Below are 24,910 nucleotides of genomic sequence, written 5' to 3' on the forward strand. Positions count from 1 at the left end.
TCGTGTGCCCAGAGCAAAAGCTTACAGGCCACGCGATGGAGACTGGCATAGATGGGCAGGCAGTTTCCACCAAGAGAGTGCCTTTAGATAGTGAGGAGACGCTAACAATAGGCGGTCACGGTTCATTGCGGGCTGAAAAACCCTGCTATTGAACCAGGCTTGTAGAGGAACCATGTGCAGGAAACCCAAAGGTATGGTCTGAGAAGCTGCTGCCATCAAGAACAGAAGTTTCTAGAACATCACTACCATGAGCACTCTGTTGAGCTAAACAGATCTAAACAGGTGGCTATTCTCTCAGCCATCCGACAGAGTGGACAGCATGGACCCGGAGTCTAAGCACACTCATAAATAGGAGGCTGTCTGAGTAGGCGTGAGCTAGCTCTTTGCATGATTCACCCAACTGTTGTGAACATCTTCCAGAGCTGGAGACTGGGCACAAATGAGCCAGTCCAAATAATTGAGTACTCTGATACCGTTGAGTCTCAATGGGGCCCGTATAGCTTTCATGTACTTCAAAAAGACATGGGAAGCTAGAGAGAGGCCAAACGACAAGGCCTGAAACTTAATGTACTTCCTGTGCACTGGTTTTTATAGGGATGTGGAAATGGGCGTCTTTGAGGTCCACCGTGATGAACCAGTCGCCTGGCCTGATTGACTGCTACAGTTGTTGCATCGTCAACATTTTGAACCTCTTTCGGCTCAGATTAAGGTTGACATGTCTGAAGTCGAGGATTGGTCTGAGGCCACCATCCCGCTTGGGCACTAGGAAGTACCTGGAGTAGAACCCTTCCTCCAACTGGAGGGGGTGTACTATACAAATAGCCTACTTTTGCAGCAGGGCTGCTACCTCCTGAGACACCACTGAGGCGTCTTGCGGGTCCGTGACTGATGTTGGGGTCACGAAAGGGAGGGGGATAGTGCTTGAACTACAGAGAGTAGCTGGTTTGAATGGTAGTAAGCACAGGCTTCTGGGGCCAGGGGCACTAGCTTGATGCTGGTTTGCGCACTGGTGGTGATTGCTTTTCTGGAAGCAAGCGCACTAGCTCCTTCATGAATTCCCGCGTGGTGAGAGCGCAGCAGCATCTCGTCCACCATGAGACCAAATTCAGTTAAGACAGGTGGAGCAGGTTTTTATTAACCAGGCGCAGCTCATCCAGCTGTAGTGATGATGGCCTGTGGTTGTCAGAGAGGGACCGCAGGAAGTGTGACTGGTAGGCTACCAGAATGCTGTTAAAATTGCCCGGCTGTGCGGCGAACACACTGGCGGAATAGGCACTGAGTTCTGTGTGTACAGCCCTTTTATGCCCTCGGGGGCAGGCATGACTGCGTCACAGAGGCTCTGCGAGCAGCTTTGATATATTTCTTTAGGTTTCGGGTTTTAAAGAGGCTAATATCCATTCAGTAGTTGTTACATTTCGTACTTTTATGGTTTGTCACTTTGTCCAAAGTTTGGCAGCAATCTGGAGCCCTCCCTGTTCAAAAGCACTGCTTTGTACACCCTTGTTCTAAAATCTCTTTTTCCATTGGTGTTCCGATCCCACTGTGAAGTTATTTTAGGAGCCTGCTCCACACAGCTGTTGTGCCTCTATCTGCTGTGTCACTGAATGCTCTTCATCACTCTCTCCCCTCAGTGCAAGCTCTGGTAAGTCTCAGCTCTTTTATTACTTCTGTTTAATCGGAAAAGCTATTGAAATTGCACTGTGTAAAGTTTTTGTTGCAATTAACTGCTGCTATTGAACTATGATATAATTGTTTCTTTCTTGTTTTAGGGTAGCCTGATCAGCTGTAGCTCGAGTTAGTTGCTCTCCACACATGTGCCATGTCTCTTAAACTTTCCACACACATGCAATTATATAGTGTATTCACTTGGTCTATACAATAAGAATATTTAAAGTGTTATAACAAAGTATTAGGCTTTCAGTTCCTTAACTAGCTAAATATATTAAAACTGGCTTACCACCATTCTGCCTAAATGAACACATTTTAGGTTAGATAAAAAAGTAACAACTGATTTAAACATGTTTACAGGAATAACTACATGGTGATAAATGTTATTGTTGCAGAAACTTTTAGAAATCGCTGCGCTACATGTCTTTATTTTTGTTACTAAATATATAAATGTTCTGATTTTCATTCTATTTTTTTATATACCATTTAAGTAATATTTTTGTGTTTTCAAAAATGATGTTTATTTATTGTGTACTGTATGATTATTATAGATATTTTAAATATAGTCTAGTAGCTGGTTTATATTCAAGATTTAACTATTTATTTTACACTTTAGCCAATAGTATTAGACACAGTTTAGTATAGACATACAAAAAACATCATTAGTATATGAGAAATATATTCATATACAGAATTATTATAAGTGATCTCTTTTTAGAAGAGGGAAGAATAAGAGTTAGCGTGACCATATTTAGAAGTGTCAAAAATAGCTCCTGGCTATACAACAGGTGCATGTGCCTGTCTGCTGGATGGTAAGGGAGGAGTCAGCTAAATTTATCCTGATAAGATACAGGACTACAGAAAAACAAAACAGATAAACAAGGTGTAGGGTGACTAAGGTTCCTTCAAAGTAAAATATCAGGAGTGTTTCCTCCTTCCTTCCACCCAGTGTGATTTTGTGCCAATTTGTGGCATTTCAAGGTCAGATATTGGGAAACATTACACTTTGATAGACAGTAACTGCTGGATACTGCAGTTGTTTCTTGCATAGCAATGGCTAATGTTTGTGCTTGGAGACCCAGTTGTGTCATTGCTCATGTCATATGTGACAACAACTAGCAAATAAGTTAACCCATTTCAGCTGAGACAAATAATCCTAATGGTATAAATAATAAAATGCAGAGCAAAGACCCAGTTGTAGCAATTGTTTTTATTTTTATTTTTTATTCAGTCATATTCCACAAACCCTTAACCACAAACTGGTAAGGCATTTGTACTGTAAAAGTATTTTAGTACTTTACCAAGACTCATTCCTAGACATTGATACGACTTCTCTTTTAATGTTTTCAAAGTTGATAACTTTATTTAGTACTGGGGTACTGTAGAACTTAAATAAGCTGTATGCTAATGTCATATTGACAAATTATTTCATATTATTTTTTTAGAAAACATTAGAATTTGCATTGTACTACAGTGCCATACACAAAATGATCAAGTCTGCCTTGTACTCCCTTTAAACAAATATGATTCTGAGCTGAATTTTTTTCTTTGCTGGCTGTTGAGTATTAAGAGGCAAACTAAACCACATGGTAACATATTGAATGTCTTGTAACATATTTCACTCACAGACTGTGTAACTGCAATACAATCCCTGTTTATATAACCACAACTAACAGATACACAAGAAATTCACCATATTTAAATCATCATCTAAACCACACTAATCCCTGTTGTGAATCTACACCAATATAATCTCTCAAAAGCTATTTTTGATTTTAGTGTGAATATCTTCCTGGCCTGTTGACACACTTGTCTCTGACACTTGTTAAAATGCAAATGTCTGTTCCTTCTCTAGGCAAAAGAGTTTGTGTGATGAAGAAACCATTAGCTGCAATAAAGAAAGAAAGAAATAATGTTGCTACTTACTCCACTCATTATGGTACTGCTATTAAACAGACAATACGTATATGATCTGTTTTAAGTAGTGCAAACAGGTCTGACAGTTGCTATTTGCCCCCACTCAGAGACTGAACATGTTTTCAAACGTTTTTCAGGCAACAAGCAGGTGCTGTAATTCCAGTAACCAGGAAATCAGGCAGGCACAGCAGAGAAGCTAATAACAGTTCCTTGTATTTATGAAGCTGATGATTTTCTGTTACAAAACAATGTATTTTGTGTGGTTCTCTCATTACCAATAGTTTTAGACAAGCCTCATGAACAGTACAATTAAACAAGCAAAACCACAGAGTTTGACACTAGGCCCACAGTTCCTGCTAGAAAGGGGATTGTAATTTCAGCGGTGCAGACCTTAAAAGTAAAACGAGAAAATGCTGCTGAACCTTTTAACTTTTAAAAAGAACATATTGCTCATTCCTCATAGCTTCCCTATTTCTTTCTCTGCATACCCATCAGGTAAACCAGAAACAACGGAGAACAATATTCAATTCTTAGAACCCACTACTGACCTGCTGCTACCCTGGAGTCTAAAATGGAGACGAGCATCTGTGACATTTCTGAAGAGCTCAACAGACAACTGGAAGACATCATTAACACATATGGGTCCGGGGCAAGCTCAGTGCAGGAGAGCACCAACAAGGAGCCAGAAGATGATGATAAGGGGGAATCTGACGACACCAACAGTGAGCAGCCAGTCACCAGCGATGCCTCTGTAGCCAAGGAGGCCAGTGTTGGCAAGGAACAGAAGCTAGAGAAGAAGATCATTAAAGGACTGGGTATGTGGAGATTCTTTCCTCATGTTTTTACAACGAATTTACTGTGTTTTTATGTTTTAATGTATCCTGCTTCTCTGTTGACTGGTTTTCCTAAGCTTCACTACATTTTACTGTGGTTTAACCATAAGATAAAATTATTTCCTGTTATAAGACAGCTAACAAACCATACCTTGTCTATGCATCAACCCAGGGGGGAAGAAATATTTTCCAAATATCAGCAGGACATTTTTTAAGGCACTACTGCATTAAACTGCATTTTTAGATCATGCGTAGCAGTAAAGAGAACTGTCTGTTCTAAAAATACATCAGTCGCATCTGTTTGAGTGCTGGCTTTGATGGCTGGCTACTGTGCCTTCTACAAAGATAAATTAGATGTAGTTCATACTACTTTCTGACTTAAAAATGAAGGAAGAATGTTGTGTCTTTTATTAACCTATTGAGAACATGTGCATTTGCATCCTAATAAAAAATAGTTAAAAACACACAGAAATTTGTAAAGTTCAGCCATTACAACCAAATTAATTATCTTAAGAGAAATGGAAAATCCATACCTTTGCTTCCTTTTAGCTATCTCCAGTTGGAGGCCTACTGGCCAAAATGTTGTTGATAATGATTGTTTTCTTTTAAAATGTAGCACCCTTTTTAGAGAAATCAATAAATGTATATGCATATCTGTCTGTATCTATCTGTACAGTTATATCTAATCAAATTTAGATTGGACAGAATTCAACATGGAGGCAGTGCTCATTTGTACACTAGCTGTACCCTGGGGAGTTCTGTGCTAGAGTCAGGATTCAAAGCATAATAAATTGACAGGGTATTTGTCAAAATTAAGATGGACTATAAGTACATTCCAGTTGACTGTGTATTTTCTGCTCATTATTCCAAGTCTGATAGCCTAGAAAAATACATCAAATCTGATTAATATAGCCTGTCAAAATGTTGCTCTTGACTGTTTCATGTTATACTAATTTCCAGTGTCTATGTTTAAGATTAGAATTGCTGAAATTGTAGCCTCTCTGACAGACAGAAACTTTTAAAAGCCTTGTGGTAACTCAAGAAATCAGAATCTACCACAAATTTAAGAGGCAAGGGCTATACAATTACACAGCAGCTTAATCAACAATTCAACAATTCGAGATGCTCAGATAACCAGACCAGAAATGTAATAACTCCCTGTTTTGTATTGCTATGTAGGCCTCACAAGAACTACTAGATTCTCAAGGCTTCTACACATGTATTTATTTCCTGGAAAGGAAAAACACACCAAATTAACAAATCAAAAAAGTCAAACATTTAATTGAGTAGCTTTTAAGATGGCTGAGATTGTTTTTTGGGGGTTTTTTTGGTGAAAATTTCAACAGGAATATACAATGAAATAGTAGTAGTTGAAAAGTCTAACAATACATTTGTTTTGAGTTTTAATCTGGAGAGAGACATTATGTAATTTTTTCCTGGTTCTGTAAATTTGCAAGTCTGTTGAGATTCATTTTATCCTCCAACAGTATCATGCAAAGCTGTTTTCTTTTGAGGGATATCATAATTTGTTCTTAATAAAATCACCTACTAAGTGTTTTTAATAAGTGTTATTTATTTTTAAATTTGGAAGCACCTATGGTAATTTTGTGATCAAACTTCCCAACTCAATGTAAAATAATATGAGACTGACTGATGTGGACTACTCCGTTTTTCCCCTTCTGTCTGTTTTTAGTCCACATCAGTCTACATACACGTGCCCAATTGGTGTAAACATTCCAGGTTCCTGCAGATTAAAGAAATTTTGGATGAGCCCCATATCCAAGTCAAATAAAGAATAATGTAACACAATACTGTATCATATTACTGTAGTTGGCATATACGCCTCGGGAGAAGTACAAATATCCTGAATAATCTGCTGTCCCAATCAAATTAGAGGCATCTGAGATGATCATAGTCACACTTTTTTGTTTCTAAATGAAAAGAAAAAAAATGAAATCACATCACATGATTAAATGTTAAATACATCATTTAAAATGTCAAATGTTTTGTTTTTTTTATTCCTAAACAAAATGAATCGCTGGTTTTTCTACATGAAAGGAAAAATAATTAAATCACATCTTATCACAAGGCGAGGCACCTGCGATGTTGACACGCCAAATTTCTTTGCAACAGCAGCTTGAGAAACCACAGGAGACTCCTCCTTCAAGAGACAGGGTACAACATAGTTTACGCAATTTACGCAAGTCACAGTGTAATCACGTACTCACTGCACTGTGTTGTCTTGCTCTGAAAAGCGGTCTCCGTTCATCATTTGAAAATACTGTATCTCAGTTAAACAAAGTGACGTCCCAATTAAACAACATAAATAGCTTTTTTTCTTCTTTCTTTTAAGAAAAGCAGAATAAATGGACAGACGTGGGGATTGCAGGCGCAAACGGATTGTCCGCTTTTTATTCTCTTATCTGTAGATTCTTTGTTCCTGTAAAAATCAACTTCAGCAAGTGACAGCTAAATGGTTAAGCGTGTTACACTTAATATATTATTAATAATAATAATAATAATAATAATAATAATAATAATAATAATAATAATAATAATAATAATAATAACAACTAGAACTGCCAGGCAGTTTTACCGCTCCCAAGCCCCAGTGCTAGTACCAAACACTTAAGTAATTACTGGAAGGAGCGGGTTTAGTTCTTGATATTTGACAAGTTTGAAATCAGTAACTTCACCAGTTCTCCAGAAGAAGATTTTGAAAGTTTTTTTGCAAAAAATGTGTCGGCCGGCCATCTTGGTTCACGCAAAAAAAACACAATTTTTGAAAAAGTCAGTTGTACTGATACAGACATGATGGTTTTCAGGTTTGGAGTTAATCAAGTAAACCATTTTTAAACTGAAGCAGTTTTAAATTTAAGAAGATGTATGTCTGGCTGCCATCTTGTTTTATGAAAGAACACCATTTTTCCATATTTGAATTCCATTGTACCCAGGATGACGCCTACCAAGTTAAATGGTGTGCAAGCAGAGCAGTTTGACGTTTGGGGTGGGTTTTGGTGGCAGCCATTTTGATAGTAAAATTTATCTCAGCAACTTCTGCTTCGCAAACTTGAAGCAGGTTTGTTGCTGATGACGTATGGGAAGTTTCAGATCAATCGGTTCACCACTTCCCAAGAAGATTTTCAAAGGTCTTTCCAAAAAATGTGTCAGGCGGCCATCTTGGTTGATGCAGGAGCACAATTTTTTTGCATCTGAACTGTAATCTACATGGGATGATACCTACCAAGTTTAATGCTAATTGGTTACACCGCCTGTGAACAGGAGTAGTTTGAATTTGATGGAAGAAGAAGCAGCTTATAAGAAAAGCCTAATAAGAACAATCCTAACAATAACAGGCTTGGAAGCCTAATAATAATAATAATAACAATAACAATAACAATAACAATAATAATAATAATAATAATAATAATAATAATAATAATAATAATAATAACCAATTTTCACAAATATTTACACACTTAAACAGAGATTACACTTAAGTGGGTTGGGGATTCCCAGCCATTACATAAAATATTACTTTACCGTTAACAGAATGCATTATGCTTAGTTAATTATTTTACTGAACTTCAATATGAAATCACAGAACCATCATCAGTTATAATATATTTAAATGCACAATGATGTAAACAGCATTCATCAACCTGTTATTCTAGGCTACTTGAAAACTGAACAGATATCGTTATCGACATACATAAATATTGTTAACGCTGTGCTCATTTTTGCACAGCATAGTCCTTTAGTAGTCTCTGTAGTGTGCAAAGTATAGTGGTATTTGGACTACTTTAAATTGTAATAATAAAATACCTTGTTTTGAATTCAAGTCATGTAGAACCCGACCTTTATCGAAATAATCAGACTAGACAACGTTTCCAGTGAATACAAAGGAACCGTTTTATTAGAAATAAAATTAAATAAAAGGAAAAATTAAAGGTGCAACAATTAAACTAAAATAATACAGAAAGGAAGAATTAACGAAACTAAACAGTACAGAAAATAAAGTTTAAACAACGACACCCCACTCCTGCTGGTTGATTAGCGATCCAACGCAATCTATGGGAGATTCCCTTAAAGGTTACAACTGCATTCCTGACAGCTATTTAAGACAAAGGTTAGTCTTAACAGGGGTATCGTTAGTAACACAAATATTTACTTTCGTTAATATTTGATAATCAAAGCATCGTTAAATCAGTCTCATATGTATAATTTTGGTTCAGAAGGCAATTTTCACTCTTGCGAGATAAAGACGCTATTTGCGTCCAGACAACCTATCGAGAATTATCTATTATCAAGCTAAATTTGGATTCTAGCCTTAAACGCAGAATGACAATTGCCTTTTGAAACTCGCATCAATTTGTATTCATCGCATACAAACAAATACTATAGTGTTCATTAACTCAAAGCATGAATTGAAAGCAATAATACTTTTTTTTTTTTACATTCCATTTAAAACAAAACATTAATTTTACTTCAAGGTCTGCTTATTCTCGAGTTCATAAGAGGATTAAAACACTACACATTGAATACTTAACGGACGTGCGCTGCCTCATCCAGCTGATCCGTTTCTTAGGCGCTCGAAGGCTCTCCTCCTGGCAAGGACAGGTCCAGGTTCTGGGGTCTGCCTTCCTCGCGTTTCGGCTGCACTTCACAGGGTACGAAAGAAATGTCTTTGCAAAGAACTAGAGTCATTAACTATTCAGGTATTCCACTGAAACAGCAATTCCTTCACCAATATGTGCACTCTTAGTTCGGTTATGTCTGGGATATTCCACCGCAAACTCTGGCACTGCTAGCTCAATAAATTGAATATATTTCAATTTATGTCGACTTCAAATGTTCATCCAACTCTTTCTCTGGTGATCAATCAGGGCTAAGTTAGAGATTTGATTACTTTTTGAAGTACTTTTATGATTTTAGACGTCTAACGCAGCGGACTCCGACACCAAGGCAAACACTAGAATAGTTATCTCATATTAGTGTCCGAAAACGGTATCTCTGTTCCAGCTGGCCGCAGGCTGGATCTCCAGATTGTCACAGTTCAAAGACTGGTTTGTGTATCAGAACCTTGGATTTCGTGTCAGGAGCCTTGTTTGAGTGTCGCGCTCATACTTTTGTAATGTTCTCTTTACCCCTGTGATTGGATAGTTTGGTTATTTTGGGCAGTGCCTGAGTCCACGTGGATTGTTACTCATTGGTTGTTCTCATTCGGATGCAATCCCTTGTTCTCCATTGGTCCGCCCCCTGTCGGCTGAATTTATGTGATAGACTAGTTCCTGTCTTAGGTGTCAAAGCACCCAGAACTGTGTGGCTTGCTGCGCCGATATTGTTATTCTGCGATCGTGAAGATAAGCCATTTGCTCAGCACTTATTTTATGACTCTTTTTAAAAGCATTCTTTGTCAGTGGGGGAGAAACCAAGAAGACACAGAGAATGGTTTAAGATCCCCCTTTGTACATTTAAATTTTGTTACTTTCATACACTGACAGAATTATATTATGACCCCCTCTGACGCTATATCTCTTAGCTTAATTGTATAACCAATTTTTTAGAAATATTTATATGAAATCACTTAACCATCAGTTTATAACATATTTAAATGCACAATAATGAAAACTGCATTCATCATTTTAGGCTACTTGAAAACTGAACAGAAATCGTTATCGAATTTGATTGCAAGTTCGATTGCTAGAACTATCAGGAGGACAATACTGGATATACTGCATGGTTATTGATTTGTACCAAGATCTAGTGGTATTGTGTTAAACTGTATTACAGTATACTGCAGTTTTGATAGACCAAGGCTGACTGAGAAATATGTCCGGGTTTGGTCTGTGGAAAAGGTGGCAACCTTTAGATCACAGAAAATGTGAACAAAAATACAGATCAAACAATCAACATTTCAGTATGAAACGTGACAAACTGTCAAAATGAAAACATTACAAAGTTAGTATCGGGTATGACCTCCCTGAGCATGAACACAATCCTGGCAGTGTTGACGCATAGACCTGATCAGCTTCTGGATAGACTGCTGTGGGATGTTCCACCACTCTTTCTGTGCAGCTACAGCCAGCTGGTGAAGGTTGGCTGGTAGCGGTTGGCTGGTCGCGGTTGTCTTTACGCGATTACGCAGATGGATCAGTTGGATGTGACGGTCCTGGGCCGGTGTGGTGACCCTCTGCCTTCCAGGCCGTGGCTTGTCCCTCACAGAGCCGGTTTCCTGGTTTCTCTGGACTAGTCTGCTGATTGTTGAAGCAGAACATCTCATTCTCCGGGCAACTTCTCTCACAGACAGGCCGCCTTCAATCAGGCCGATAGCAATCTGGCGATCTTCATTACTCAAGTGGGGCATGGACGTATCTTTCGCTGTTCTTGCGTTTAATTAAAATCATGTCTTTTCGAATGGCTATTTATACAGATTCATAATCAACTCATTTTGCCAATTTTAACTCAACTCAAATACTAAACACTGAGCACCTGGCATTTTTATTAAATCACATGACTTCAGCTCATTATTTTGTTATTTTGTTATTACATTTAAAATGTAAATAGCATTATGTATGTGCCCAATTGATTTAAAACTTAGACTGTTGCTTTTTCATTGTGCATCAGTATATATATATATATATATATATATATATATATATATATATATATATATACACACACCATAGAGTCAACCCGCGCCATCTGCAGAACATCATGTCACGTATACATTTTTAAAAAACCAAAAAAATATTTTTTTTGGACGCTTCGCACCCCCTCCTGTTGAGAACCACTGGGTAAATGTGATGGATTAGCTACTACAACACTTCATATCAGCTGCTCATGTATAGTTGACTTTGAATGGTTGTGATTACAAGTTTTTGAAGATTCTGATCAATGTGAATTAAAGATTGCTAAATGACAAGCTTGGTTTCTTCTCAGTCAAACTAAGCTGTATTAATAACAGTCAAAGTTGTTATAATAGTGGAAAACACTAGTGGAGGCTTTGAGTAAAATGTTGATGCTCATAACATCGATATATATTGTAACTCCTGAATGTGTCTAAGACTTTTGCACAGCAGTGTGTGTGTGTGTGTGTGTGTGTGTGTGTATATATATAATTTCAGCATGAATTAATTTATCCACATTTCTTGGTAAATTCTCTGTTTCCAGGGAAGGAAGCCACACTGCTTATGCAAAGTTTAAACAAGTTGAATACCCCAGAGGAGAAACTGGAAGTTCTTTTCAAGAAGTATGCAGAACTGGTAAGTTACCCATATTCCAAACCACAATTATTATTATTATTGTTTATTTCTTAGCAGACGCCCTTATCCAGGGCGACTTACAATTGTTACAAACTATCACATTATACATTATTTCACATTATACAGATGTCACATTCTTTTTTACATGCAATTACCCATCAGTAAATATGACTGCAAAAGATCATCAATACAGAGGTGAAATCCTGGGACTACTTTCTTAAAAAGATATTAAAAGTGATTAAAAAAATAATAAGAAAATAATCATAAAACCTGAAGAGAATATTTGTGGAAACAATCAACACAGACTAGACCAGGTTGACTGATTCAAATTTTGCGAAACAGCTTAAAGTGTTTCCCATAGTACATCATCTATAATTGTCTGCAATAGCTCACACACATGGAAGTTATTCCACTTCTTTCCTCTCCTCTGATAGCTTTTCTTTACAATCTGACCCCATTCAGCTGGAAGAGCACCGGTCTGAGCAGAAACAGCTGAAAGTCCTTCAGAAGAAACAGGCTCTGATTATGAAGGAGAAGGACCATCTGCAAAGTGAGCACAGCAGAGCCATTCTCGCACGCAGCAAGCTGGAGAGTCTATGTCGAGAGCTGCAGCGACACAACAAGACACTCAAGGTGAGTAATGGACCGTTTCCCTGTCAGTAAAGCTGGTCTGGCTACTGTGGCCACCTGACTGTACATCAGTATTCAGGAGGCTGAGCTTATATTTTTGAAAATAAACAGAACCATACATTACTCAATAAAGGTATACATTTTGTTTTTTGACAGTAAAACATTACTGAATATGTACTGTGACAGAGCATCTGACGAGGCTTCTCTCTGCATTACTGGATATTGTTTATATTCCAGAAAGAAAAAAAAAACTCCAGTATTAAGGGAACCTTCATTGACCAAAGGTGTCACAGCATTTTACCCATAAAAATAAGTGGTTGATCCAATCCAAGGGGGTTCCTTTGTGCTGTAAAATGCTATAAAAAAATCTAAGTGGCTTATTCCAGCAGGGTATAGAGGTTGATCAAATCAACCCATTAGTGTAAAAGCATTTATAACGGTACTGATAAATAAGTCATAGTAAGTTTTTATTTTTTAGTTTGGCACATGTATTCAATAGATTTATTTAGTTACTCTTAATTATTAATGGCATTCATGCGTAATATTGGTACAGTATACAAAGGTTGAGGGCATCTAATTGTTATTTTCAGTGTTATTTTAAAAATGAAAATGCAAGTTGGTAGTGCAAGTACATGTACTATACGTTTGCTCAAAACTAAATGTCGGTAACTGGTTTAGTTTGTATTTTACATAAATAATGTTTTTTTCCTCATGAAGTATAAAATAACAGTAGTAAACAGGCACATGGTGGGTCATAATTGTACACTTGGTCAATAAAGCCTACTGTTTAAATCACTGTCAGTCCCTTTCACTCTGGAAGCCTCCTATTAGGACCAGCTCTAAGAAAGCATTTTACTTGTGTTGGTCATGGTAGACCTACCAAGACCCTGCTTGGGTCTACATTAATGCATATTTAAGAATCATAGCACATGTGCCACACTCCAGACTCAAGAGGGATGCTTTCATTACAGTTCTCTGGCACCTGCCTGAAAAACATAAATCAAGGACGAAAACCAAACCCCTGATGACACAGGTCACAAACACTCTAATATAGTTTGACATTGGGACTTGACCTTGTAGTCCTTGTTTTAGGTTATATAGCATGTGTCTCCAATGATACATACCGGTAGGGGTAATGGGAAAAACTGAAACATCATTGTATTGTATTAGTAATATGTTTATGCTAGGTTGTTTTTCGTTATTTATTTGTTTCTTATTTATTCAGCATTATTTTTGTAATTATGTTTTACTTCATTTGTACAACAGCAATAACACAAGATTATTATAATATATTTAACTTACTACATCATTTGAAACTTGAACTAATACATTTTAAGAGTGCAAATACTATCAGCTACATGTTGTGCAGAAGGATTTGAAGAAATATATAGAGGTGTGACAGGGCGTGTCACGGCCAGAAGAGCGCCAAAATGTGCACGTTTATTTCACACACAGTACAGACACGAACAAAAACACATTAACAAAATAAAAGGCACAAGGGGCAAAACAAAATGTCTACAAAAACTCACAACAATACAGGACAAACAGCAACACATACCTTCTCCAACACCAACATTAACTCTAATATTAACACCCATGATCACCTTTTTATACACCTGTGGCTGGAGCTTAATTAATCATTTTTTTCAATTTACGGCTCCAGCCACACTCCCACGTGTTTTGACAGGGAGGAATTTAACCCCCTCCCTGCCAACCCAATATTCCCTACACCCACACACATTTCATACGGGCTGGGCTTTTGCCCTGCCACAAGAGGTTAAAGCAAACATCTAGATTTAGATTATTATTCATAGGGCAGTGTTATGACATGTGCACACAGTCTTCCACTAGGATTTTTAAACACGGGATCAGGAACAGAACACGGTGGAAGTATTATAAGTATTGGGTGTATGCATGGAAAAATGTTGTCTACAGAGGTGTGCTGATACTCCTACGCCTTTAAGAAGTACTTATCGGCAGGTATTAAATAAATACATTCAGTTATATGTTGATTTGAAAACAATAAATGTTTAACATATATAGAATATTTGTAGGTGGAGAGAGCACCAATACTCAGCTGTGATCACATCCTTTCTTCTTTTCAGCCTCATTCAAGGTATGCTTTGGGTCATCCTCTTGAGAGTACTGTGTTCGTTTCAAAATTTCAGAATTGATCCAAGTTTCCCCCTTAGAAAACTCCCTAGATCTTTTTATATCTACTGTGGAAACTAAAGTAGGCCTGACCTTCAGGTTAAAATTGTGTCAAATGAAAAGTTCAGGCTGAATCGAACAGGCTTGATGTAGACAAGAGAAATGTAGTCATAGGGATTTGTCCCCTGCCAAGGACCTTGGCTGCCGACCCCAGGGGCAGGTTTCAGTCCAGCTCAGGTTAGCGTGACCTAATTATTTCGCATGTGATGTCTGTTGGGAAGTTTTAGGTAGAAACTTTGGGCAGGCAGTTGGATATATTAACAAATTATTTCTCTTTGATGTACAGCAAGATTCACAATATATCAATATCGTGGCTAAAATCTAAACTATGATTAAACCATTACTGAATTTCAGTTTCTTGAAGCACCAGTTGTAGTTTGTTTTTCATTGCAAAGAGGGAAAGCATTACATTGTTCATACAAAACACGTTCATAGAAAATTATAATTACATTTTAAGGAATTTCATAAAAGGTATAATTGAAATTAGAAGTGCAAGTACTTTAAAGGTGTTTTTTGAAACACCGGGTTATGCTTGTAACAGGTTTGTGCTATAAATATTGCTTTTTGACACATATGCTTCAGTTCTCTGCCTAAAGTTTAGACCATGCATTTCTTCAATGTACTTTAATTTGCATTTTATTTTTTATTCGGAAAAGGGGTGTAAATGACTAAGCATTGACCCTGGGTGTGATTTATAGTCTTGTCCTAGTTCTAACACAGGAACAAACCGTCATTTAAATAGTTAGTTGGAAATACATGAATAATGCTTCATAAATCCAAGTACTCTAGATATCATACGAACAACAAAAAAGGTGAGTAAATGGCATGTGGAAACTTGATATTCTGGATGCCTATGTGTACTTGAATAAAAAACTGAAAAAACTGTCTTCTTTGATTCCTTTACAGGAGAAAACTCTCCAGCGGTCTCGTGAAGATGAAGAGAAACGCAAGGAGATCACCACCCACTTCCAGAACACCCTGATTGACATCCAGAGCCAGATTGAGCAGCACAGTGACCGCAACAACAAGCTGTGTCAGGAGAACAGCGACCTGGCAGAGAAACTCAAGGGCATCCTCGACCAGTATGAGCAGAGGGAGGAGGTAACCAAACCAGGCCATCCACATTGATCGACAGCTTTCCCTCACACTAAATGTACATTAAATGTATTCAAGTACTCTTGAGAGTCATTCCAGATATAACACAACAGAATGTGCAATAAATCAGTGAACTGCTTAAGCTTTCAACTAATGGTATATAGTGGTATTGCAATATAACTTATAGGAAACCATAAGGCTACCATTTCCCCAATTTGTCATGCATGAAATATTGAAATATTGAATTTCCCCAGGCAACGCCAGGTACTTCAGCAAGTTGTTTATAAATTGTGCTTTATCCAAGTTCTCCCAGATAATTCTGACATTTGACACTTATTTTAAAATACATATATCTAATGAAACTTGTAATCTAAAATCACAGACGTTATGAAAAACACCATACAGAACTTTAGTTAAGCAGCAGAGTGGAGCAGCAAATGGCTGTGGTTGAGACAGAAAGATTCTGGCTGGGGATCTCAAGCACAATAGAAAGAAAGAAATGCTATGCTGATGTACAGGTAAGTAAGCGGGGGACGGAGGGGGTGATGCTGGGACGCCAGAATCACCATCGAGCCCTCTTGAGGTGTCGTGGGCTAGTCGACGAAACACCAAGGATGGAAGGTGCCCACTTGAAGACCCCGGAGATGTACCCTACTTCGCTCAATCCAGACAGTTGTCATGCTGATGCGCTGGGGAGACCGCACTGTGGTTGATCCCCAGAGCCAGCATCGCAGCCGTTGTGTGTGCTGACGCACCAGGGAGGCAAATAAGCTGAGCCCTGGAGCCAGCATTACACTTCAGCCATCAACACCAGGCAGAAGGATATCTACATCATCATATGGAAGGAAACGCAAATGCATGGAAACACAGATGGATCACATTAGTTTACTGTAAAGCTACGTCAGTTAGTGCTTATCTTGGCGAGAGCCGAGTTCAAATCAGCATGAAGTTTTAACATCTACTCTCGTGTAATGGAAATCATATCATATGAATTAACATGCAATTCCCACATATTACATTTTAACCCTAAAGTTTGAATGGAAAATGTATTGAATATACAGGAGTATGTATCTATTATTATATATTAATTAAGAAAAAAGGCATGTGCCCTATTCACAATGCTATTAACTATTTTAGTGAATATAGAACAACAATTTAATAACTATCTAATTGGGACCAGATTAAGATGTGTATTTCTTTTCCTTTAGCACCTAAATAAAATCTTCAAGCACCGTGATTTGCAGCAGCAGTTGGTGGATGCCAAGTTAGAACAGGCAAATGTGATGCTGAAGGAAGCTGAGGATTGTCACCAGAGAGAAAAGGAATATGTAAGAGATGTATCATTTTTCATTGATTGATCTTGCTTTATTAAAGAAGCTATACAGTTTTCAAAACATAATGTGAATATATCAATGGCTTTATGTTTGCATGCCTTTCTTTATATGCAACAATTGAATTAATAAATCATTTAAAGTATCATACACTTGGATCTAGTCTAATGAGCGGATATAAATATTCAACGCCCTTAAGCCTGCCATTTTAATGATGTCCTTTTATTCCTGATATTGTTTTTTTCCCTAGGGTTGAACAAAAAAAAAAAAAAAATTATATATATATATATATATATATATATATATATATATATATATATATATATATATATATATATATTGTATATCAATTAACATCATTTGACAACATTTTGAATATGGGTTAAGTTTTCTTCCCCTAAAAGGATTAGCTTAGCTGGGTATGATGTAAATCTCAGTCATTACAGTGAGTAATGACTGATTATTTTTGTTATGCCTCCCATTTAATAATTGCTTAAAGAGGCAATTGAGTGCACAAAGAAATGCCAAGGAATGAGGAGTTGAAGAAGCAGGTAAAATAACTCTTTAACAACTTCTGTTTCCAATATTTTGTATCCAACAACAGTTATTGACCCAGGCTGCTGAGTGGAAGCTACAGTCTAAGATACTGAAAGAACAAGATACACTGATGCAAAAGCAGGTGAATATCTGCAATGTGGGCATTGCCCAGCCACTCTCACTTACCTCTTTCATAGACTCATTACTCCTGTGGTTTTCCCTTTTTTTAATTTCAATATTACCAAAATCTAGGACCGACACTCCTCTCATGAGATTGATTTTCTGGGAAATCAATTTGAATGACAAAATAAGGTCACACTTTATTTTAAGGGCTGTTATTTTTGTTTATTAACTGTTAAAGAACAGCTAATAAACATGTTAATGTACATTATTTGTTTTCTGTTAACTGTTAGTTAATAACATATAATAGGCCAACTAAAACTGCAAACACCACAGCCCTATGGATGATCAATCAAACAACAGTCGATCATATGCTTGAAATCAGTTCAAATTGTTACTGTAGTAATGTTTAACTAATTAAATCAGGTTTTTATTAACCCTAACCCTTAGCTAAAAATGAACAGTTAATAAACCAAAAAAAAATAAAGCGTGTCCCAAAATAAAATAATGGGAATGGTCTACCATCCTACTGCTGGCAGGTGCTTAGTTCTCAAGAATGTACCGTGTTTCATATATTTTATATTTATTATATCTCTATATTTTATGATATATTTAAAAGGTAGTTTGTTTAGTAATTAGTGTCCTCAGTTCACTAGGCTGGAACAGTGACTGAGTGGACAACACACACACACACACACACACACACACACACACACACACACACACACACACACACACACTCACACACACCCACCCCTCATCTATCCTGACATACAGCTAGACCCACCTGGAGGTGACAGGGGATTACACCCTTTGAGAGTCAGCATATGTATTTACTTGTTTATCCTGAAAAGTACCCATTGAGGCTAAAGCCTCATTATCAAGTAAAATACTGGCCACACATCACAACCAGACTGCAGCAGCTGCAAACAGCACATTACAATCAAGTCAGGCAGTATAACAGCTAGTACTTATTATGAGACAATATTTGTAAACTCATAATTATATTTAAAATAAATAAATATATATATATATATATATATATATATATATATATATATATATATATATATATATATATATATATATATACACACATACATACATACATACATACATACATACATAAAAAAAAAAAAACTTAAAAATGTAATACCCATGACCACGAGACATTTTGAAAATAAGAAATAAATACTGTACGTCAGAAAAGTCTGTACATTCATTTTGAAGGCATCCCTTCATACCCATTTCACATGATTGCAAAATATTAGAAATGAGTTACATTTTATGTCTAACTGAACTGAACATGTTTTTTTTTATATGCAGAATGCATCTGCACATCGAAAAATATGTTCAGTTCAACAAGGCACAAAAGGTCAGACACAGATGATAAATCACTTGACGCATAAACTGCTCAAATGATCTATAAACGGTATGCTTACATGCAAACCCACCACTCCACGTAATCACACGTTCTTTTATTAAAAAACAGTATTTTTAAAAAGTCTTAAAACTCTTTATTACAAAAAAAAGGATAACTGTTTTTATTTAGTCTTACTGTGCCTGTGTAGACTGCTTTTAAAAAACAGTTTACAATTTAAGCAGAAAGCTACAAAAAAGCTGCTTGGCATATAGAGAGTTGCCTTGAGGCTGGAAGATGGGAATTCAGCATTAAAGCAAAAGAAAGTTAAGTAAAGAGGTACTGTATGGTCATAGGAAATTTTAAAAACACAATTGACTGTTCTCACCATTATAAACACCTGAAGCACTATCAAAAGCTTTATTTCCTTATTGCAGAAAAAAAAATAATTATATCTTTATTATGTATGTTAGCTGAAGTACTCGTTATTGCCCGGGGAAATTCAATATTTCAATATTTCATGCATGACAAATTGGGGAATGGTAGCCTTATGGTTTCCTATAAGTTACCGATCTTGGGTGTCGCACAATGCACTCGGACCCCTTTCCCTTTATTTTTTTGGGATGGTTACCATTTTTTTAATTTTTTTATTTATTTTTTATTTTTTGGTTTTGTGGGTTTCTTTAATTTGAGATACATGGCTGCTGTAGTGATCCAGCAATGGGGTTATTAAATAAAGTATCCCGGGGGTCAAAATTTTGGATCCAAACATAGCCCTCGACCTTCACCTGGATGAAAGAGGGGGCCATGCAAAGTTTGGTTGCACTGGCTCCTGCGGGGTCCAAATTCATAAAGGAACAGACAGACAGACAAACTTTCTTCTTTATATATTAAGAAGAAGATGAATGCTGTGCTTTACACTTCAACATACTAAAAAAACCAACAGCTTAACCATTGATGGTATTGTTGTGCAGACTGCAGTTTACCTCAGTAAAGATAATTTCAGAAACAAAGAAACTAATGCGACGTTCTAGTGATTTGGTCACCTGGTCAGATGTCGTCTGATGCTGGTCTATTAATTGTTACATCAATTGCAGTGTGTCGGTATAAGTGCCATTATCTGCCCAATTTTGGAACTCAGTGCCTAAGGATGTCTGAACTATTTTGGTCAGATTTTAACTGAGCAGTGTTCCATCAGATCCTTACAAAGACAGTGTACAGATAAGAATGTACGATTCATTCAGATATTTCTGGAAAATGTTCCTCTTTTTGAGTGGAAGGTTAATTCATTTTCTTTCAACAGCTGACCCTGTACACTGAGAAGTTTGAAGAATTCCAGGGCACAATGACAAAGAGCAATGAAGTGTTTGCAAATTTCAAACAGGAGATGGACAGAGTGAGTACTGAGCAGATCCATCATTTGAATCATTTAGCTGAATCACTATACCAAGTTTCATTCCTTCATTTGTTACTGAAACCAGCTCACAAAATTACAGTACATATAAAGGGAATAAAAACAACCCATTCCATTGGTTCTTACCCAAGCATTTGTTTATAGAAATGGTCAAATTCAAAAACTAACCCAGCTTCACTGTTGTAAAAATATATATTATTTAAATAACAGGTTTCACAACAGTAAAGATATATACATGATATACATTTCAGTAGACAACATTGGGTAACATTACTAGAGTAAGACTTTTTTTAGCCTTTAAGTTATATCTATGTACAGTATATACTGTAGTTTCTTTTTTCAAACGTTCTTTATTGATTTTGTAATGTCAATACAAGTACATTTATATACAATAATAAGCAGTGTTTCTAAAATGAGCAAAATTAACATAGCTTAAATGCACACTGCAATTGATAGAAATAATATAGTGAGTAGAAACGGTGGCAATAGAGAAAGAAAAAGAAGAGGTAAGGAGGAACAGAGCAGAGTGGGTAGTAATGTAGACTAACAAGAAGCTGCTTTGATGCATAGCCATGCAGGGTCAGCCTGATGCCAATGGTAATTAAACCAGCATGTAATACTATGACAGTTAGCAGACCAATAATAAAACTGAACGCTAGGCAGCGCCAATCCTGCCAATGCTCCTCATTTGTTTCAAATTAATTAAATAAGGATTTAGTGATCAAAACAGAAAATTGTAGGTAATGTTGCTCTTTATCGTATTTATACGGCCAGCGAGTGTCAAAGGCAGTGTGGACCAATGCACCAAGTCTTTTTTGGTACGCTCCAGTAATGGAGTCAAATTAGATTTAAAGTGGTCATTCTAAAAACGTGTTACTGACATACCCAAGTAGGTGAATCTATTGGAAGCAATTTTAAAAGGAAACGTGGAAATGCGGTCATTTATGGCAGCAGAGTTGATGGAGATTCATTTTATACCCAGAGAATTTACCAAGTTGATCTAATATAGAAAGAATGTGACAGAGGAAAGATGTGGGGTCAAAAAATATAATTTGCATAAAGATACATCTTCTGCTTTACAAAGAGTCATAGGCCGATGACAAAGAAAGACAAGATTCCCAAAATACAGAAGATAGCAGAAGGGAAAGTTAAGGGGAGAATTTCTTAAAAACTGCTGGAAAACCATCAGGACCTGGTGATTTGCTACTCTGCATCGATTTAATGGCCCAATTTAATTTCCTTCAAAGTAATTAATTTCCTTCCAGGCAAGCTTTATATTGGGGATCGATGGTAGGAATAACAAGGAACAATGAATCTACAGTTTGGTTGTTGATCTCCTGTTGATCAACAGAAGTCAGACCTCACTGAGTACACAGGGTAATGAAATATGAAGTGGCAAACTGTTGTAGCTGATGTTACTGGCCTTGTTGCCATGTTCAAAAATAGCATGGCATGATTTTAATAACAACTGTTGGGCCTGATTTGTTTACAGCAAATCACACAAGTTTGCAAGGCCAGCCTTTCTCATGAAGTTCGGAGGTAGGAGAGTAGGCAAATTTCTAATTTAACTTTAAGATACAATGAGTTATCTGAGAAAGTCTCCCTGTGTGCCGCTCATTGGTTTGGGCAGTAAAGGTGGGCTTTCAACCTCTCCAACAGAGTAGAGGAAGAAATCCCAGGAGTTGAGTTAACATCCAAAAAGAAGGATATTTGTGGGGAAATAAACTGGACGAAACTCTGATCAGAAAGTAACCCGGGGGTTGAAGCGCCAGTTGCCCAATGCCACATTCTAATTAAGAAAGGCAATTTCCAAAACTAAGGGACATGGCCCGATATATCTATGCTACCATAAGTACAGGAACAAAGTCATTTGTTATCAAGAAAGAAATAGTCGATACAAAAGAAAGTATGGTGGACAGGAGAAAAGAAACAGTGCTGCTTTGAAGTATGAAAAAGGAAACGCCAAGAGTCAGAAACCCCATAAATATCAAGAAAAGAGCGAATAACTTGAGAAGTCTTTGATGGTGAGACAGTTTTGAGGAAGAGGTCCAAGGCTGGGTTTAATGTACAATTAAAGTCCCCACAAGATCAAGTGGTGACAGTTTAGCTCTCGAAGAGGGGATAATAGGTTATAGGACATTGAAAAGTTCATCTGAGACAATGACATAGCGACCATTAGGGTCTGTGGTCACCTGAGAGGAAAGAAAAGGTGTTCATGGACTAGAACAGCAGCACCCCTGGTCTTGCCATAAAATCCAGAATAGAACAACTGCCCTACCCATGCCTTGTGTAAGCGAAAATCATCGGACCTGTGAATCATCGGGTCTTTTGGAGGGTTGCTAGTGAAAAAATAAATAATTTTTGCAGAGCAGTTTAATCATGTGTCTTACTCCATAACCATGCACACGTGATCTCTGTATGTAGGTTCTTATAACGATACGAAGTCTGCTAAAGATAGTTTTGCAATCCCTGAAATGGTGGGCTTTATAAGATTTTCATAAAATACTTTATGATGTTTTGTTTTGTTTTAATCATTTTGTAGATGTCAAAGAAAATGAAGACGTTAGAGAAAGAAACAACTGTCTGGAGAACTCGCTTTGAGAGCTGTAACAAGGCACTTCTAGACGTGATTGAAGAGGTAAGTAGCATTCAATCAGAAAATCAGCAGTTGGCATGTATTCACTGTATCTGTATTTTCTTGTATGTAATCAGGATGACCAATCAATATCTTGAGCCAACAGATCATCTGCTGTGTCATAACCAATCTTGGGCAAGCTTGTGTCAGAACCACCAACATTAGCAGGTTGTCTTATTTGGTAAACTTAAATAAATATTTTTTTATCCACTTATAATATTCAGCAGCAGAAGGTGGGTACATACCTAGGTTAGCTAGTTGTTGGGATGATGGATTTATCATAGTTTGTAAAGGACAGGATGCCCAAATAGTCAAATCATCTAAGGATACCAGACTGTAACAAGGAAACTAAAAAACACAGTGTGATTTAATGTATTGCCAGAGTTCCTTGACTTGCATGCTCTTCTATGTGTAGGTACAGATCTGTGAATAGAGAAAATCAGGTTTTAGTGGCCTCAGTTATGTATGAAGAAAATTACAGAATTTTACTGAAAAGCCTACTGACTTTATCTTTCTGCAGAAAGTTGTGCAGGACAAAGAGTTTGAGTGCTTCCAGCTTAAGATTCAGAGGCTGGAGAAACTGTGCCGAGCCCTGCAGGACGAGAGGACCGTGTTATACAAGAAGATTTCAGAAATACGTGGCACACGGGAGGAAAAAAAGGAGGAGGAGGAGGAGGAGGAAGACAGCGAGGACCAGAGTGCCAAGGAAGTCAAGCAATTCCCTTTGCCTCAGCTTCCCTGTATTCAGGATCCCATGGCTGCCTTCACAATCTCCCATATCATAGATGAGGAGGAGGGCCCTTTAGAGGCAAGTCAAGTAGCAGAGGTTGACAGCTTACCTACTCCACAGCCTGGGCCAGCTGCTCCAGTCAACAGTGAGAGCCCAGCAGAACCCACCTCCGACAAGCCAAGTGCCACCCAGGAGAACACCCAGGAACAAACAGACAGGGACATGGAAGCAGTTGACTAAAACTGGACTGTCATTAAATTGAATTCAGTTTCTACATTAACCCTAGCAGAGTCTGAAGTTTTCTAATAAGGCCTTTTTCATCCTGTAAATTATTTTAAAACAGGAAAAAATACAGTTTGATGGAGATTATTTATATTTTGTATTATTTAAGCCAAAAGACAAGTCTGTATCACAGTAGCAAAGTAAAAACGTTAAGAATAAAATGGCTTTTTTTATTGTCTTTGACCCCTTAAATACAAATTGGCAGAGAGAGAATTTAAAAGGGAGAGAAGAGAGAGACAATGAAACTGAGATCTGAAGGGTGGGACTGAAAGTACTGTAACAGCTTTTGTGTCCTTGGTTGAGATTTTTAAGTGAGATTAAAAAAATAAAAAATAACTATGCTGCCTATTCTGTCTATAATTAGTTACCATGACAACTAAGTAAATCCCTTAACTTAGTTCTGTTTCTATTTGCTGTGATGATATACCAGACATACTTTTCTCAAGTTGTAAGTATCATGTTTAAACATCACTTAAATAAAATAAAAGTCAATGCATCAATAAAAAAATGTTTGTTGTTTCCGAGGAAATTTCTTATAAAAGCAATAGTTTACATTGACAAAAAACATATTAAACAGCCATGGCAACAGGTAGTGAGCTACATTCAGAGTCAAATATACTCTTAGTTGCCATGGGCAAAGCAACCATAAATAAAAATAAATAGAAATGTAAGGAGCAAGACAGTGATGCAAAGATAATATATTTCAAAACATCAGAAGGATCTTGAACAACACCACAAGCATATAAAACTGCCATCATCCAATTACATTTTCTTAAAAGTATTTGGCACTGCTAGATATTGTCAGACCTGACTTTTTTATTATTATTTTTTTCAACATTTACAAAGTATATATGGGGTCCTTGAATGTTACACAAAGGTAAA

At 37.0% G+C, this 24,910-nt stretch overlaps 1 protein-coding gene across 1 annotated transcript; it reads left to right on the plus strand.

Annotated features, from left to right (window-relative positions):
* The first annotated feature begins 1,494 nt into the window (after window positions 1-1,494).
* On the plus strand, window positions 1,495-24,536 carry LOC117402441 (beta-taxilin-like). Its single transcript, XM_034003576.3, has 10 exons — window positions 1,495-1,642; window positions 4,081-4,400; window positions 11,592-11,683; window positions 12,146-12,316; window positions 15,431-15,625; window positions 16,828-16,947; window positions 17,555-17,629; window positions 20,271-20,363; window positions 22,924-23,019; window positions 23,537-24,536. The coding sequence occupies exons 2-10, from the start codon at window positions 4,157-4,159 to the stop codon at window positions 23,984-23,986; spliced, it is 1,536 nt and encodes a 511-aa protein (XP_033859467.2). The 5' UTR covers window positions 1,495-1,642; window positions 4,081-4,156; the 3' UTR covers window positions 23,987-24,536.
* Window positions 24,537-24,910: the final 374 nt, after the last annotated feature.

The sequence above is a fragment of the Acipenser ruthenus genome, chromosome 5 (assembly GCF_902713425.1).
Source record: "Acipenser ruthenus chromosome 5, fAciRut3.2 maternal haplotype, whole genome shotgun sequence".
NCBI classification, from domain to species: domain Eukaryota; kingdom Metazoa; phylum Chordata; class Actinopteri; order Acipenseriformes; family Acipenseridae; genus Acipenser; species Acipenser ruthenus.

Bases quoted from the DNA above. Each gene is read 5' to 3' on its own strand.
- LOC117402441 (XM_034003576.3), top strand. From the start codon at position 4,157: ATGGAGACGAGCATCTGTGACATTTCTGAAGAGCTCAACAGACAACTG. The intron at 4,401-11,591 runs GTATGTGGAGAT...CTCTGTTTCCAG, and splicing joins GAAGATCATTAAAGGACTGG to GGAAGGAAGCCACACTGCTT. The intron at 17,630-20,270 runs GTGAATATCTGC...TTCTTTCAACAG, and splicing joins ATACACTGATGCAAAAGCAG to CTGACCCTGTACACTGAGAA.